Raw genomic sequence first — 14,377 nt, forward strand, 5'->3', positions numbered from 1 at the left:
ACCTGCACAGAAATTCAGTTGGAAAGCTGAAACCAGCACTTTTAAGAAACCCTCCTGTGAGCTTTACGTGCAGTAACAAAGAATAATACAACAATATCTTACTGGAGCATGAAATGTTTTTTTCTTTTAAATGAAGCATTGAAATTCTAATCACTCTTGTTCAGTGTTCTAATTGTAACAGCTGTTGCTTTTCAATATTAAAAAATACCGTATTTTTGGGAAGTAGCTACTGTTGGTCAGCTCTACTCCTTGGTTATAAAATGGCCTTATTTTAAAGACTGTGCATTAGTACCTTTACAAGGTTATAAACAAATAGATTTTTGTTTTCTGTTTGGCTTTATTATGGAAAAATATATGGTTTATTCATGGAAAGAATCTTTCGTAGTGTAGAACCTCAATCTTAGTTTCTAAACAATGTTATATCTAGCTTAATTCAAGGATATAATGAGGCCATACTTTCTTGGATCTTGAGTCACTAGTTTGAGGGAAGGTTAATATAAATTTAGGATTAAATACTTGTGTTTATGTATACTCAGTGGCATTTGCATCCCCTGTTACACAGCTTCAAATGATCACAGAGGACTTGAAGCCAGGCGGAGTGCTGGGTCAGTGCACTGAGGTGCAGAGTTCTTGCCTTCGCCAGAGCTTAGTGATGTTACAAGGGGTTCTGCTGCAGGGAGAAGGCTGAGGGATTTCTTTTCTATTTGGAAAGATGTGTAACAGTTTCCTGAATAGCTGTGTTATTAGCGCTATTTTGTGGTTGGTTAGAGGAGCTCAGTAGGATCTTGATGCTATTTTCATCAGAGCCTTCATTTCAGAAGAAACCAGGGCTTAAAGACCTATTTTTACGTTTTGCTTATGATTCCTTTTTGGTTATCAAAATTAGGGTAGAATAAGCCTAGAATAAGAACAAAATTAGCCATAGGATCTGTTTAATTACATTCTAGTACACTTCAGTCCTGATTCTGTCATCCTCCCTTGTGTTGAACAGCTATTTCTTTTGCAACTGATCCACCGAAATAGCTGAATCTAGTTATGTAGCAGGAGATGTGATATCAGGGTTTAAGAACTTGAAACTCCTGTACTTTTTAGGGTTTTTTCTGTTTCCTAATATACAGCTCACCTCTCTTTTTAAAACAGATCTTGAAAACTCCAGGACAAAAATGAGGAGCGCAGTGTCCGTTCGCGAGGGGCAGGGAGTCGTGCTGCTCTGTGGACTGCCCCCCCGGGCTGGAGGTAAGGGACCTTCCAGGCTTTGTGTTCAACCGGAGCTGATTGACGGTAAAGGGGAATATCACCCTGGGAATCCAGAAGTATTCTTCAGAGAGAGAGCAAGAATGAAATCTAGTTTCTGAAGTAAATAGAGAGAGAAAGAAAACAAAAGCAAAATAGGGAGGGGGATATAATTTAGAGGATTTACTTTTATCTTGAAATGCTTTTCTCGTAATTTCTTTGCACTTAACATGTCTGATTTTTATGATATTTCCAGTAATTAATTTAGTATCTTCTAGAGTTAAATTCTGCCCAATTTCACAATTGCCAAGCCTCGATGAATCTCGTTTTCACTATGACTAGACAATTGCAAAGAGTAGACAGTTGTCTTTAATTATGCTAGTATCTGCCTGCTTTCTTGCAGTCAAGGCATTTGATAGTGCAATGTAATGATACAGGCATAATTTAAAACACTCCTGTCTTGGGGGGGGGGGGGGGGGGGAGAGAACTGGATATGTGGATTCTTGGTGGACAAAAGTTGCAAGAGCATTTTAGCATTCATTCTGCATCTTCAGTCTTTGACTAACTGTATTGAGCTTCAAGTACTATTTGAAAGGAACTGGGTTTATTTGTTTTTAATTGATGTGAAGTCTCAGTATTGAAGGGCTGTGATGTTAAACATTAGATTTGATTGTAAAGACAAGGTAATATAAACTAAACATTGAATACAATAATGTAGGTGTTGTGGCCTCTTAAATTTGGTAGAGTCCAAGCAGACACAACCATAAAGTGGCAATTTTACAACTGTCTGAGCTTGCAGAATTTTTCTCTCTCTAAACTGATACATACTCTTAAATCATTTTTATAGCCTTACAACAGCTTTGTCTTTTCAGCTGCTGAGAAAATGGGTCATTCACTCAGCTATCTATAAGAATTAGAATGATTAAATTTTGCTTCTGTATGCAGTCCAAACTCTGAATTACCCCAGCCATCCTTGTACTCTTATCCCTTGCATGAATATACACCCAGAGGTGACGGTCAAATTACAGCTCTGCCTGACTCTTGTAACATTTAAGTTTGAGGTGTTGAACAGGACGTGATACAAAACATGCTTATGTTACTAGGAACAGTGCTTGAAATCAGCATGTGGAATGGGTGAGAATTTTTTTTGCAGTCAGCAGATGGGATATGATGGAGAACTCCCATGCTAATTGTGTTATAACATGAAAAAAAAGAGAGAACAGAGGGCTCCCTGAATTATCGAATGGAACTGAGAATTGGTAGCAGAACTACTTAAAATCCTTGGATTTGTCTGAGAGTTGGAGGATTAATCAGTAATGTTTTCAGGAGACGTGGAGTGAGGTGGAAAGAAATCCTTCCTCTTCTTTCTTCACCAAAACAAACCTATAGCACAGTGACATCAAGCATACAGTAGTGCCTCTAGATCTGCCACAATAGGATGCAGGTCAGTAAGTCTTAGGCAAAATATCCATCTGCTAAGCAGAAGTAGTTTGTTAGGAATAGCGGAGGCAGTTTAGGAACACCTGACCTGGCTCTGAGGGGCTACTCAGCCCTTTCCAGATAGATGATCTGGTTTGGTTTTTTTCCCCATCGATTCTGTATTTGTTGCACTCAGCTATCAAATAATTGCAGACAATACCAGTTCTAAAAACCTTCTCATAATACCTTGTTTGCTTTTCTCATTTAGTGCCCAAAATGTTTTTCTTTTGTATTCAGTCATGTCATGCAATTTTTGAGTTCTGGCTAGCTTAATTGCACTGATTTCTTATATTCTCTGTAAGAAGTCTTCAAGAAGAGACTTGATTAAATTGTGATTATTTTTCTGTATACTGTATTCCAGTTACAATAGCAACTAATGTTCATCCCAAAAGCAATGTAGTCGTATGGGAAAAGGAAACTGCTTTTTTTCCCCTATTTGGCATACTTTTCTTTGCTTGTCTTAGCCATGGATATTTATGTCAGTAATAGGAATATCTCCTTTCAGTGGGGAGCGAATTATTCATGAGGTTAATGGTACTTCTGTCCTTAGGAAGTCTGCAGTTCGGTTCCATCAGGGCATGGACATCTACGATTTAAACCAACAGTGAAACTCCATTTAACTTCATAGCCTGAGCTTAGATTTTAGCTTTGTTTCTGTGATGGCTGTTGGTGTATGGGGGAGGAAGATGGTACTCAGTGTTTTCAGTTAAGGGTGCACAGATCAGTTTTATAATTCTGTCATTAAACATGAGCTGTATCACAAAGCACTCCAATTTTTTCTTCAGTTAGTGCATTTTCCCTCTTTTGGCATTCCCTTTTTTTAGCAGTCTTGTTTGAGATTTACTGAGTGGGAGATTCAATAAATGACTGGCTGTGTGTGAAGGCTTCCCCCCAGATATTTTACTAATTCAATTGGCTTTTATGTTAGCTAATGTAAGTTCTATTTTAATTGAGCAGTGATTTTTTGGATAATTAAGGTGGTCATCTGTCATTGTTCTGCATGACCATACTTCTGTACGTAATTTTAATTCTGTTACAGGAAACCTGTTCAAATACCCTGGTTTTTTCCACAAATCAGTAAATCATCTCGCCCACATACTCAAAAGATAAAATGGCATCTAAAATTGATTTAGTTAGATCTCTTTATCTTTTTTAGTTGTTACAACCATTAAATTCTACTGAACTCTGTACAACTGTGTTGACTTTTTAATGCATTACTGTTGTGTGTTTGGTTTTAAAGGACTGTCAATATAACAAACATCTCAACATACAGAATGTAATATTGGACACACTTAACATGCAGCTGGTTAAAAAACATTCGTGCAATGCTGATTTTTTCCATTCTGCCAAGAATTGAAAAGGCTAGACATATGATGATCTAAAAATGATTTTTCACTGCTATTGATTTTGTTCCAAAACCGGTATCTAAGGAGTGACAAAGGCTTGAGTAAAGCAAATCTGCAAGTTCCTTTTGGATTTTACCTACTGTTACTACTGTATGTGTATTTTGATTACCATGTGGCTTGTCTTAAGCTATTATTTCTGTTATGGTGAATGTTGTAATTTGCATTTTTTTAATACAGTCAGTTTTACTAATCTGATACTGATTTTGGATTTAAGAGTTTTATTCTGCTTGTCGGGAGAGGAAGAAGAAAGGAGGCATAGTCCTTCTGATGTCTTTGGTGGTTTCAGGGCCACTTTATACACAGAGAAAAAAGTGATTTTTAATGGTGGAAGTGAAGATTTGCCTGATGGTTATTCAGGCTTGCCGTGTTACCTCCTGAAATATGACCATAACGCATGAGAACTTCAGTAAATGGCAAGAATGTTGTGGAGCCGACAAGCTGTTGCTTGGAAATGACAAGGAAATTCTACTTGTCTTATATTCCTGTTTAGCCTCTTGTGATACATGTTCCTATTTCCTGTGCTATGGCAAGGGTATTTCTACATATACAAAGCAGCAGGAATATGTCCTCCCTCTTCCTATCATGTCTTGATAAATGCAGACTTAATTGATAAATGGAACATATTGGAACGGTAGGGATCAATTTAGCTTCTAGCATATTATTTTCAAGTTGTGACATGCTAATATGTAATGGTACTAGATCATGGAAAAATAGATCCCAATTTTTCTCACTGTTTGGTATGACGAATCATTCAGTGAATAATGTCATGTCTGTTGTAAATTAGTATTTAGACTTGCAAATTTTTGCTCGTCTCTTGTATTGCTATTTGGAGACCTGCAAGTTCCAGCAAGACTGCTTCATGAATAACAGAGCACGGAAAATATCTCATATGCCCAAAATGTTTTGATGCTTTGATTGTTTCTTTTTGGCAGCTCTTGAATCGTCAACATGCTATATTTCAGGGAGCTATAAATTGAATTAATTTTACTTATTTGGCTTTGGAGACATTTCATACCCTTAAAACAAAGCAAAACCAAACTGACAGAACTCGAGAATATGGGCTTTTTTTTCTACTGACCATCAGTGTGTTTGCAGGAGGTGGAAAGCATCCTGGGTTTGCACCTTTACTTTTTGCTTTTGTTGCGGATTGTGGATGACAATCATCTGGGCATGAGCAATAAATCATACTTTCAATGGGCACATTATGAGGCTTTTTGCACAAAAATGCATTCTAAGGAGAATAGTACGTTGAATATTGTAAAAGCAATGGCCTTAAAAATGGTTCCATAGTATTCTCGAGCTGTTCTCAACCTGCCAAGGAGAAATGGTATTTTTATTTAAAAATGTATTTTGCAATAGTCCTACCAGTGTCCTCGTCATCATCTGCACAAATTTCAGCTGACAGTTTGAAATCAAATGGTACTCAAGGGACACTTATATTTGTCTGGATGAGGGACAATAATGCATGTTCACAGCTGGATTTTGCAATGATTTCTATCTGTCAGAGCATTATTTTCACCACCAGTAACAAACCAATGCTACAGAGCTGCTTTCTCTGTTCTGCCCTTTAGCAAATCAGTCTTTCTAAAGCACTTGTTTTGATAAACCTGTATTCCAGGCTGAAGTAAACAGACTAAAATTAGGATATCCTCGTCTATGGATTTGTGCAACATCTGCAGCTACTTGACAGTACGTGGTTTTAAGCTAGTGTGGAGGTGTGTAGTGGCCTAAGAAACGTTCAGCAAAAGATGTGAGTCCAGGTGGGAAAAGGGCAGACTGGAGAAGCACAGCATCACTCCAGATTCTTACAGAAGTCTAACTCCATGTTTCACTATGCGCAGCAATGACACTGAACGTAGGAATGTATTAGTGTTTCTGACTTATTTTTTAGATATTTGGTCTTCTGTCCCTTTTGTAAGTCTTAATTTAAGAGACGTATCTAAATCGTGAGGGATAACTTCATAGCCAGGTAGTGAGTAGCGCATAAAGCCTGGTAATACCTATGATCAGTAATACTAGCCCTCGTAAATTTTGCGCTACATCTTGAAAAACCATTGCAAAATGATTATGGGAATATTGCAGTTTTTTATCATTTTGTTTTAAGGAAAGATTCTAGCCTTCAGTCATTCATTTATTTAAAGTAGCATTCCCAAGTATACAAATTGGAGAAAAAATATTTTTGTATATCACTATTAAAGCTAGATTATTCTTTTCACTGGCAGGGTGAGAGGGCATGCCAGAACCTATAGTCTGTGTAGTAAGGGGTACAATTTCACCTATAGCCCAAGGTGGAACTTTGCATAAGATAGGACCAGCTCCTGCTGGCTGCAGTACACTTATTTTCACTAAAGGTTCACTGAAGCGTTGTGGGAGAGAGCCAAGAGCAGGGCGGGCTTTTGTGGAAGTAATACTGCAGAAGTTTCATCAGCAAAATGTGGGCACTCCAGAAGACTTTGCAAGACTATGGGATGTGCCCGTTATTGCTGATATCTGCTCTCATTTCCTGAACTGGAATAAACTGAAAGAGGCAGCAATATGTGCTGTCTTTAATGGGAAACTATGCCTCTTGGTGATGGGGTATTTTTTGGAAGAGGGGGATGCAAAGAAAGAGGGAGAGGTAGACTAGGAAGAACCAATTTGCAAGAAAAAAGTTCACGTCAAGCCTTTTCACTTTGCTAGTCCCAGGTATCTCAGGTATGCCTTGGGAAAAAGAGAAAATTGGAGAAAATAACTTGATTTGGCCCTCATACTAAGATTGTTTTTATCCCCAAGTTGTAACTGTAGGGTTTTTTTTCCTCCAGCTCTTCATCTTCTCTACTAAAATATTTGAGGTTTTCTTTGGAAACAAGGTAATTGATTGGGAAGAGGCAGGAGGGAGATGGCTGCAGTCTCAGCACACAGTCATAGCTGATCATTACAATCTTAACAAGAGTACTGCAAGTAATTTCTGTTTTTCACAGGGGTTTACCAAGTACCTTCTCCTAAATGAGTGCAAGACTACCAAATGAAACTTGTCACTAATTACTACTTCCACCTAAAAATGTTAGTATGTTCCTTTGAAAATTTACTCTTGGGTATTTCCATTAGCTTCCCTTAGTTTATCTCCCTAATATTTAACATTCAGAAGAAATCAGATGTGTTTTAGTTGAGCAATAAACTAAAATATCATCTTTTTATCCTCAAAATTATTACAGGCAGGAAGCAATTTCAAATACTTTCAACTATTGAAAAAGCACAACAGAGTTGTTTAGAAATGCTCTGAGCTATTAAATGTAAAGTTCTAGGGAGGTGATTAAAAGAACAATTTGTCATTTGAAATGGATATGGCTAATGGGTATGTATTTAAATATTGCTTCCCAAAGCAGTTTCCTACTTTTCTGCATACTTCCAGAGTGCAAACAATTTGATTGGAGCCAGTACACTTTGAATGACAGCTAGTCTGAAACAATTAGTTCTGAAATGTGATAAAGAGAAACTAATCCATCATCATCCAGCACAGCTATAAGGGAAGCAAAATTGGGTTTTTATTCTACATTGGAACCCAAATGTAGAAAAGCATTTTCTTAGACTTTTCCATTAGCATCTGGACTTCCTTCGGAGCACCAAGGAACATTTAACCTGCCAATTAAGGGACCACTTTTATATTACAGGGTCGTGTTTGGTTTGAAACTTAACACTAGCTAATGGTCAAATCCCACGTGTGGCAGCAGAGAGGGAGAAAAGGCAGAGAGCAGGCAAGGCCATATGGCCGAGCTGCTTTTCCAGTGGATGTGCTGTTTGGAAATGCACGTACTGTAAGGGGTTTTTTTTGTTTGGGGGAAGTTGGTTTTTGGGGTTTTTTGTGTGTATGATATTAATAAAGAAATTATGCTGCCAGTCTTGGAACATCTGTGTTTCCTAAGGATGAGTTTAGATATGCTTATGTTTTTAAATTACAATGGTGTGCTTTGCTTTTGATGCTGCTTTGAAAGACTTAACTCTAAAAATTGTTCAGTATAGAGAAAGGCAGACCTTCAGAGTACTATCCTGCGTCACTGGAGCTGTGTCACCTGGGCAGCTGTGACTGCTGGGCTGGTTCTATGGTTGTGATGTGGGAGCAGTAAAGAAAAACACAATGTATGCTGCAACTGTGTTTAAAGAACTGTATCACTCTTTTTTTTTTTTTTTTTTTAACATCACACTAGCTCATTTCAAATCCAGAAAATGAGTGAACTCTTACCATATTCCATATAAAAATGGAAATCAGGTGTTAGCCTGAATTAGGAACCTTGCAATTTCAGCTAAAATGTTTCGATATTCTCATTAAATGCGTAGATTGAAATTGCAAGATATTACATTGGTCTCTCTCACTTCTGTCATTGTTTTGGGTTATTCCATACACAGAAGTTGTATGCCTTATTACCTGCACAGTGTGCTGAAAATTGATCTTTTATATTTTATCTATAAAATAATTCACCTTTTATGCCAAAACAGTTAATGGTATACATTAGTTTCAAATTGGAGTGTTTCCATTATACTCAGGAATAAAATCAGTTTCTCAGGATATGTTCTTTGGGTTTTGTAGCTGGACTGAGATTCCCGTCATGCATTTACATTTTGTATAAACAGAAATATCTTCAGCCAAAAGAAGAAAGTTCTTCTAAAGAGTTTGGTGGGAATTCTAAATCTCTAAACTTTGGTCCCCAAGTTGGGAAAATGTTGTGGCGATCTTAAGCAGATACTCGCTGTCTCACTCCTGGTGGCCACAATTCAAGCCCTACAATAGAGGTTTGTTTTGTGTTTGTCATTATTTTTACATGGAAGACATTAACACCTGCCAACGTACAGTTTGTAGGTAGACTGTAGTCTGAAGAGTGGCTGCAGCTAAAGACATTTGCATTACTAGTGGATTAACTACTTGCACGCACACAGGTTCCCCTTGGAAATGCACATTCTGAGTTTTGTTTTGCTTTTTCCCAGCTGAACATACTTAAGGCAGTTTTTCAGTTTCTGGGCACTTAATGTGCTCAAGAATTAGCACATTAACACAAAATCCATAAAACCATGTACAATTTATTTCCAATAAAATGTTAAAGAGTTTTTTCATTGTCAAAACAATACAATTTTTGACAGTGGCACCTAAAGACTTTACCCAGTTGACACGTATGTTAGGTGATCACTAACACCTATGTTAGGTGTGTAAGATTTTTATTTGTAAAATAACCTTTAATGTTTTCCAAAGGAATAAGGAAGATGTGATTCATTTTATTCCAGAGATAAAAGTATTACCTTTTTTCCCCCCTTTTTAGCTGAAGTCCAGGCACCAAGAATAGCCATGCATGGGTGCGCTGGCCTGCTGAAGGATTGATGGACTACTTGAGGCAGTGAACTAAGTGGAGTAAAGTAGCTGCAGTTTGCCCAAGTAAGAAGAGTAGAGTAGTTAATGAGACACTTGAAGGGGGTATATGTAAGGTAAAATGCATTATAACCCCTGGGGGCATTCGCATCCATGAGTACAGCGACCTAAATCCGTAGCAGTGTAATCCTCTAAGGACTAGGCTGCAGCAAACCACGGACCATTTATGTCTAGGTTAAGAGCATCCTCTGGGAGTTTAGTGCACTTTTACCGCATGCAGATTAATTTCCCACTTTGAAACAATTTCTTTGCACTTTCATCAAGGTTCCTGTGCAGACAGACATGCAGAGCTGTCCTCAGCAGTGGATGTTTCTGTGTGTGACTGCTCCACAAAACTGTACCTTGTTGCTCCGTGTCTGTGCCTGGAGCCCTTACTCCTTCCTGAGCGATGCTCATCCACAAAGCGAGAGGCTTTTCTCCATTTTTCATTCCCTCGTGGTTTGAGCTGAAACTGGGCCAAATGATGATCTCATTGGTTTCTTCCTTAATTATGGAATCTGTCATTATTCTTTCAAAACTAGCATTGCTTTTTCATTACTTCTAAGATAAGTCAAAATAGCTGGTTGTTACAGATTTCCATGTCTTGAATTGCGGTTTCAGTCATTGCTAAATTTTGCCTGATTACTCTTCTGCAGTTTTTTAAAAGCCATATACCATCCTGTGGGTTAGGCAGAGTGCCAGTTGAGACAGAAAATACCAGGATACTTCAGCTTCCCCCTCAATCTCTATTACAGAATACTGTAAAATCTGAATTTGAGAACTATATGAAATAACACAGATTTGGATATCAATGATTGACATGAAACTTCTTTTCTTTAAAAAATAAAACTCTCTGTCAGCTTGATGCACTCAAAATCAAGTATTTTAATTTCTTTTCAGGGTTATTTATGGAAACATCTGCTTCACCGTTTGAAATCTAATTGGTTTTGAACATAAGTTTAAATCTGTTTCAGAAAAATATTGTTGACGTCGTTTATTTTTGGCTATTTTAGAAATCTCATTTAGATGTCAATTATGGAGCTAACAGATACATATTGAGCAGATGTGTAGGAGTGATGGTCTAGAGCAAAAGGAGCAAGAGATGAATTTCAGATTTTGTGCATTTAGTGGATAAAATAAACTTTATGAATTGCCCTTCTCCTTTTGGTCGCAGGTCTATATGCCTTCCCTCCCCCGACTTTTGCTTTGACAACTTCCTGAATTCGTTTATAGCTTTGGATTTCTACAACTACAGCTGCCTCATAAATTCTGAAAGAAATAAAATTGCCCTGGTTCCATTCAGTGGTCTTCCACTATGTTGGAAGAAATGTGTAATGTAATTAAAAGCAAGCTTTTCAAAAGCATGTACATGAGCTTAAATCCTAACTTTGAGCTCCGTTTAAAAACTACTATGTGTGGGTCTCGACCCCTTATGTTCTTTTAGCAGCATTTGGGTTTTGGGTTTGTTTTTTTGGGTTGTTCTTTTTTTAGGGCTCGTAGATGGCAGGAAATTACCATGGTAGACCTCAAAGGCCATGCTGATTTAATTACTGAATTTTGTAAAAAAATTGGCTTGAAAAATGACAGGCAATTTTATAAGCAATTCTTAATTGAACACTTAGGTGCACAAAACACCTAGAACAGTATGAGCATGCTGAGAGTGTTGTGACTTGTAGACTGCACAGTAAATAATAATCACATAATGCAAAATAAATGGAAGAAGCCAACCAAGATGCAGTAAACAAATAAAAATTGAGTAATAACTGTAATTTGCAATACTTTATCCATGTATGGTAGCCAAATAAGGAAAAAATGCCTTGGAAAGCAAAGGCTTAGATCTCCAAGGAAGCCCAGGAGAGACATATTACTTCCATTTATAACAGAAAATCAACTGAAAACTTGTAATTGACAGAGAGGAAGTGAGTTTATGTCCCTTGAGGTGCCCTAGGATCAGCAACAGGCAAATGGTGTAAACATAATAAATCACAGAACAAGTTGTTCAATATGAATTCTTTTTGGAAAATAAGAATACAATTTTGTAAAGTACAATAAATATAAAATGAGGTATTGGCTGTGGGGCACTGGTAAAGAAACGCTCTGCTCCTTTTTTAAGAGAGCCGATGAAAATATATGTTGAATAGGAAATTAGGTTTCCAGGAGTGCTAATTCATAAGCTGTTGAAGGATCCAATTAAGCTGGAATACACTTTGCGTGGCTTTCACAATCATAATGACTGATTTCAATGAGTTTACTCTTCGCTTAACTCAATATAATCGGAATGAAATCAAGCTGCTTATTTTCCAGCTGCGTATTCAGATCTGTCCGTCCCCTTTCAATGTTTTGAATGATGTCCTTTTTTTTTTTTTCTTCTTTTTTGAGGTTTTTTTAGAATAAAATAATATTTTGAGTTAAGGAAAACAAGTAGCTCAATAAATACTGGAACCAATAAAACCTGGCTTCCCTCACTTTTGTGTCTTGTGAATGTCTGAGTTTGATGTAGAGCTGAAAATGTAATTTTTTTTTTTCTTATAGTTCCCGAATTGATACCTAGTTTGGTCTACAACCTCTCCCTCACCCTTGTGATCACTTCATCCAGCTGCTCTGTAGAAATGGAATTTTGCTTTATTTTCTGGTCTTTCCCATTTACCAAGACCATACAATCTTTGTTCTCGAAGATGTCTTAGTCCCATTCAGACTCTTCAAATGTACTTTCTTGTTTTTAATTTTATTTTTTTCATTTGAAACGGTTGATAGATATGGAATAGTGCCAGCCCACAGCCCGAATGACGTACAGATGCCATCGCGCTGCTGCACACTGCTTACACAACCAGCCCTCTCAATTCAACAGCAAACCCTTGACCCCTACACCTTGGCATTTGTGTGGAAGATGGGAGAATAGCTATACGGATTTATTTTTATTTTTATTTTTTGGTGGACTGTATGAATATTCTTTGGCTTGTCTATAAGACTCCTGTGGCGCATCTGAGAAGTCTTACTCAAGTTAAGTTAGATCATAGGGGTTTGCTTCCCACTGCACTACCTACCCTATCTTTCATTGGCAAATCCTTGGTGGCCTGCCTTATCATAAAATAATTACACCTCTTATGTTATATAGGAAGGAACTTTTAGTGAAAGCCATTGGTTCACCTGAGGACGCAACGCTGTAAGTCCAGAAAGGTACTTGGCTGTTTTCAGCAATAAGTGTTTCCAAATATGACAGAATTTTAACTCTTGAGAAAAGTCTTGAGACTGTTAATTGTTCATATATGCTGCTGTTATTTACGTTAATGGAAGGAGTTTAAAAATTACATTAATGGAAGGAGTTTAAATATTGATTAAAAAAAACTTGCAATTATGATAAGCTATTTCATTAGCCTTTTCGCATTAGCCAGTCCATAAATATTTTAATAATTTCATTTATTGAGTGTTTTTTTCATCTGTACAATCTTATCTTGCGTTAAATTGTCCTGTCGGCTTTAGCGCTTTCCTGGGTGCATATTCATACTGAACTGTGAGGGTTATGAAAATGCCTACTCCCTATTTTGTGACTGCATCCAAATTCATTCACTTTCAAATTAAACCGGTGCAAAAAGGGGTGATCTCCCGTTTTGTAGGGGCAGCGCGAATGCTACAAGATATTTTAACACGAAGGCAAGTCAATCAAGCTATAATAGTTTCTAATTAGCACTTGCAGAAGCTGTAATCTTTTTATAAACTTTCAGCTGAGTGGCACTTGGGTGAAAAATTATTTCTTGCATGGAAAACCATTAAAAATCAATTTCCGTTGATTCTGTAGGATTTAAACGAGACAAGCCCACGGCCTTGCACAGGAAGGGGCTTTTGCCAATTAACATTGGACACACAGAGCTCAGAGTGGTGGTCAGAAAAAAACAAAGTGCAGTGCCCTTTTTGCTAAATCTCTTAGTTTATATTTTGAAGTGTGGTTTTCCTTTCAAATGACCATAACAAACGGTAGTGAGGGCTACGTTGCCATATAAGGCAGAGATTTTTTTCAAATAGAATTTTTATGGATTTTTCTATGGAAAAAAAAAACCAGTTTTGCTGTTTGGTGAGCCCTACTGGGAATTTATGCCTCTTCTGACATTCATGCGTGCACCTGTGCTGTTTCTGTCTGCTAAGTTTCTAGCCAAGTTGTTCAGTAGCTACTTGAATGAATAATGTTTCTATTTTAGCAAACTTATGTCTTGGTTTTGCTGTCTGCACCTATTTCTGTGCATATTAAGCATTAAAAAAAGTAAAGCATTTTGAATTCCTTTCACCTTTTTGTTCTGCTGGAGGAGATACAGCGCTGGTGAAAAAAATGGTTTGTTTTTGGTTTTTTGGTTTTGCTAGTTTCTGGTGCTTTTTTAAATTTATTTTTCTCAGTCCTTAGCTTTCTGGTCCTGTTTGTTACATAATGCAGTATGGTATGTAACACGTTACTGTAAAATACAGTAATAAGATAAACTGATCTTTGAAGAAAAAAAGTGAAAACCCATATCAAACATCATTTTTTTTTTATTGCCAACTAGAATTGTCATTTGCTTGGATCTTCAATGAATATCCATCATTTGTACAAGAGGACAGTCGGCGTTTTGTGTCTCAAGAGACAGGTCACCTCTACATAGCCAAAGTCGAGCCATCAGATGTAGGAAATTACACCTGCGTTGTAACCAGCACTGTGACCAACAGCCAGGTTCTCGGGTCGCCAACTCCTCTGGTGCTGCGCACGGATGGTATGGCTTCCCTTTACACCATGAATAAATAACGCGTCTAGTCGTCAGTGAGCGTTTTTGTTTCTTACAGTGTAACCTTTCATGTGTTCTCAGAATATTGATTGCTTTATAAAAAGATAAACTATTTTGTGTTGCGTGCTCCTCTTCCT

At 37.4% G+C, this 14,377-nt stretch overlaps 1 protein-coding gene across 2 annotated transcripts in view; it reads left to right on the top strand.

Annotated features, from left to right (window-relative positions):
* CNTN3 (contactin 3) overlaps nt 1-14,377 on the top strand; it is a 107,427-nt gene that overhangs the window by 53,556 nt on the left and 39,494 nt on the right. For both annotated transcript variants that reach the window (XM_055806237.1, XM_055806238.1), the window contains exons 3-4: nt 1,141-1,236; nt 14,025-14,228. In XM_055806237.1, the coding sequence (XP_055662212.1) occupies nt 1,141-1,236; nt 14,025-14,228 (300 nt within the window). The remainder of the gene's footprint in view (nt 1-1,140; nt 1,237-14,024; nt 14,229-14,377) is intronic.

This window comes from Falco peregrinus, chromosome 5, assembly GCF_023634155.1.
Source record: "Falco peregrinus isolate bFalPer1 chromosome 5, bFalPer1.pri, whole genome shotgun sequence".
NCBI classification, from domain to species: domain Eukaryota; kingdom Metazoa; phylum Chordata; class Aves; order Falconiformes; family Falconidae; genus Falco; species Falco peregrinus.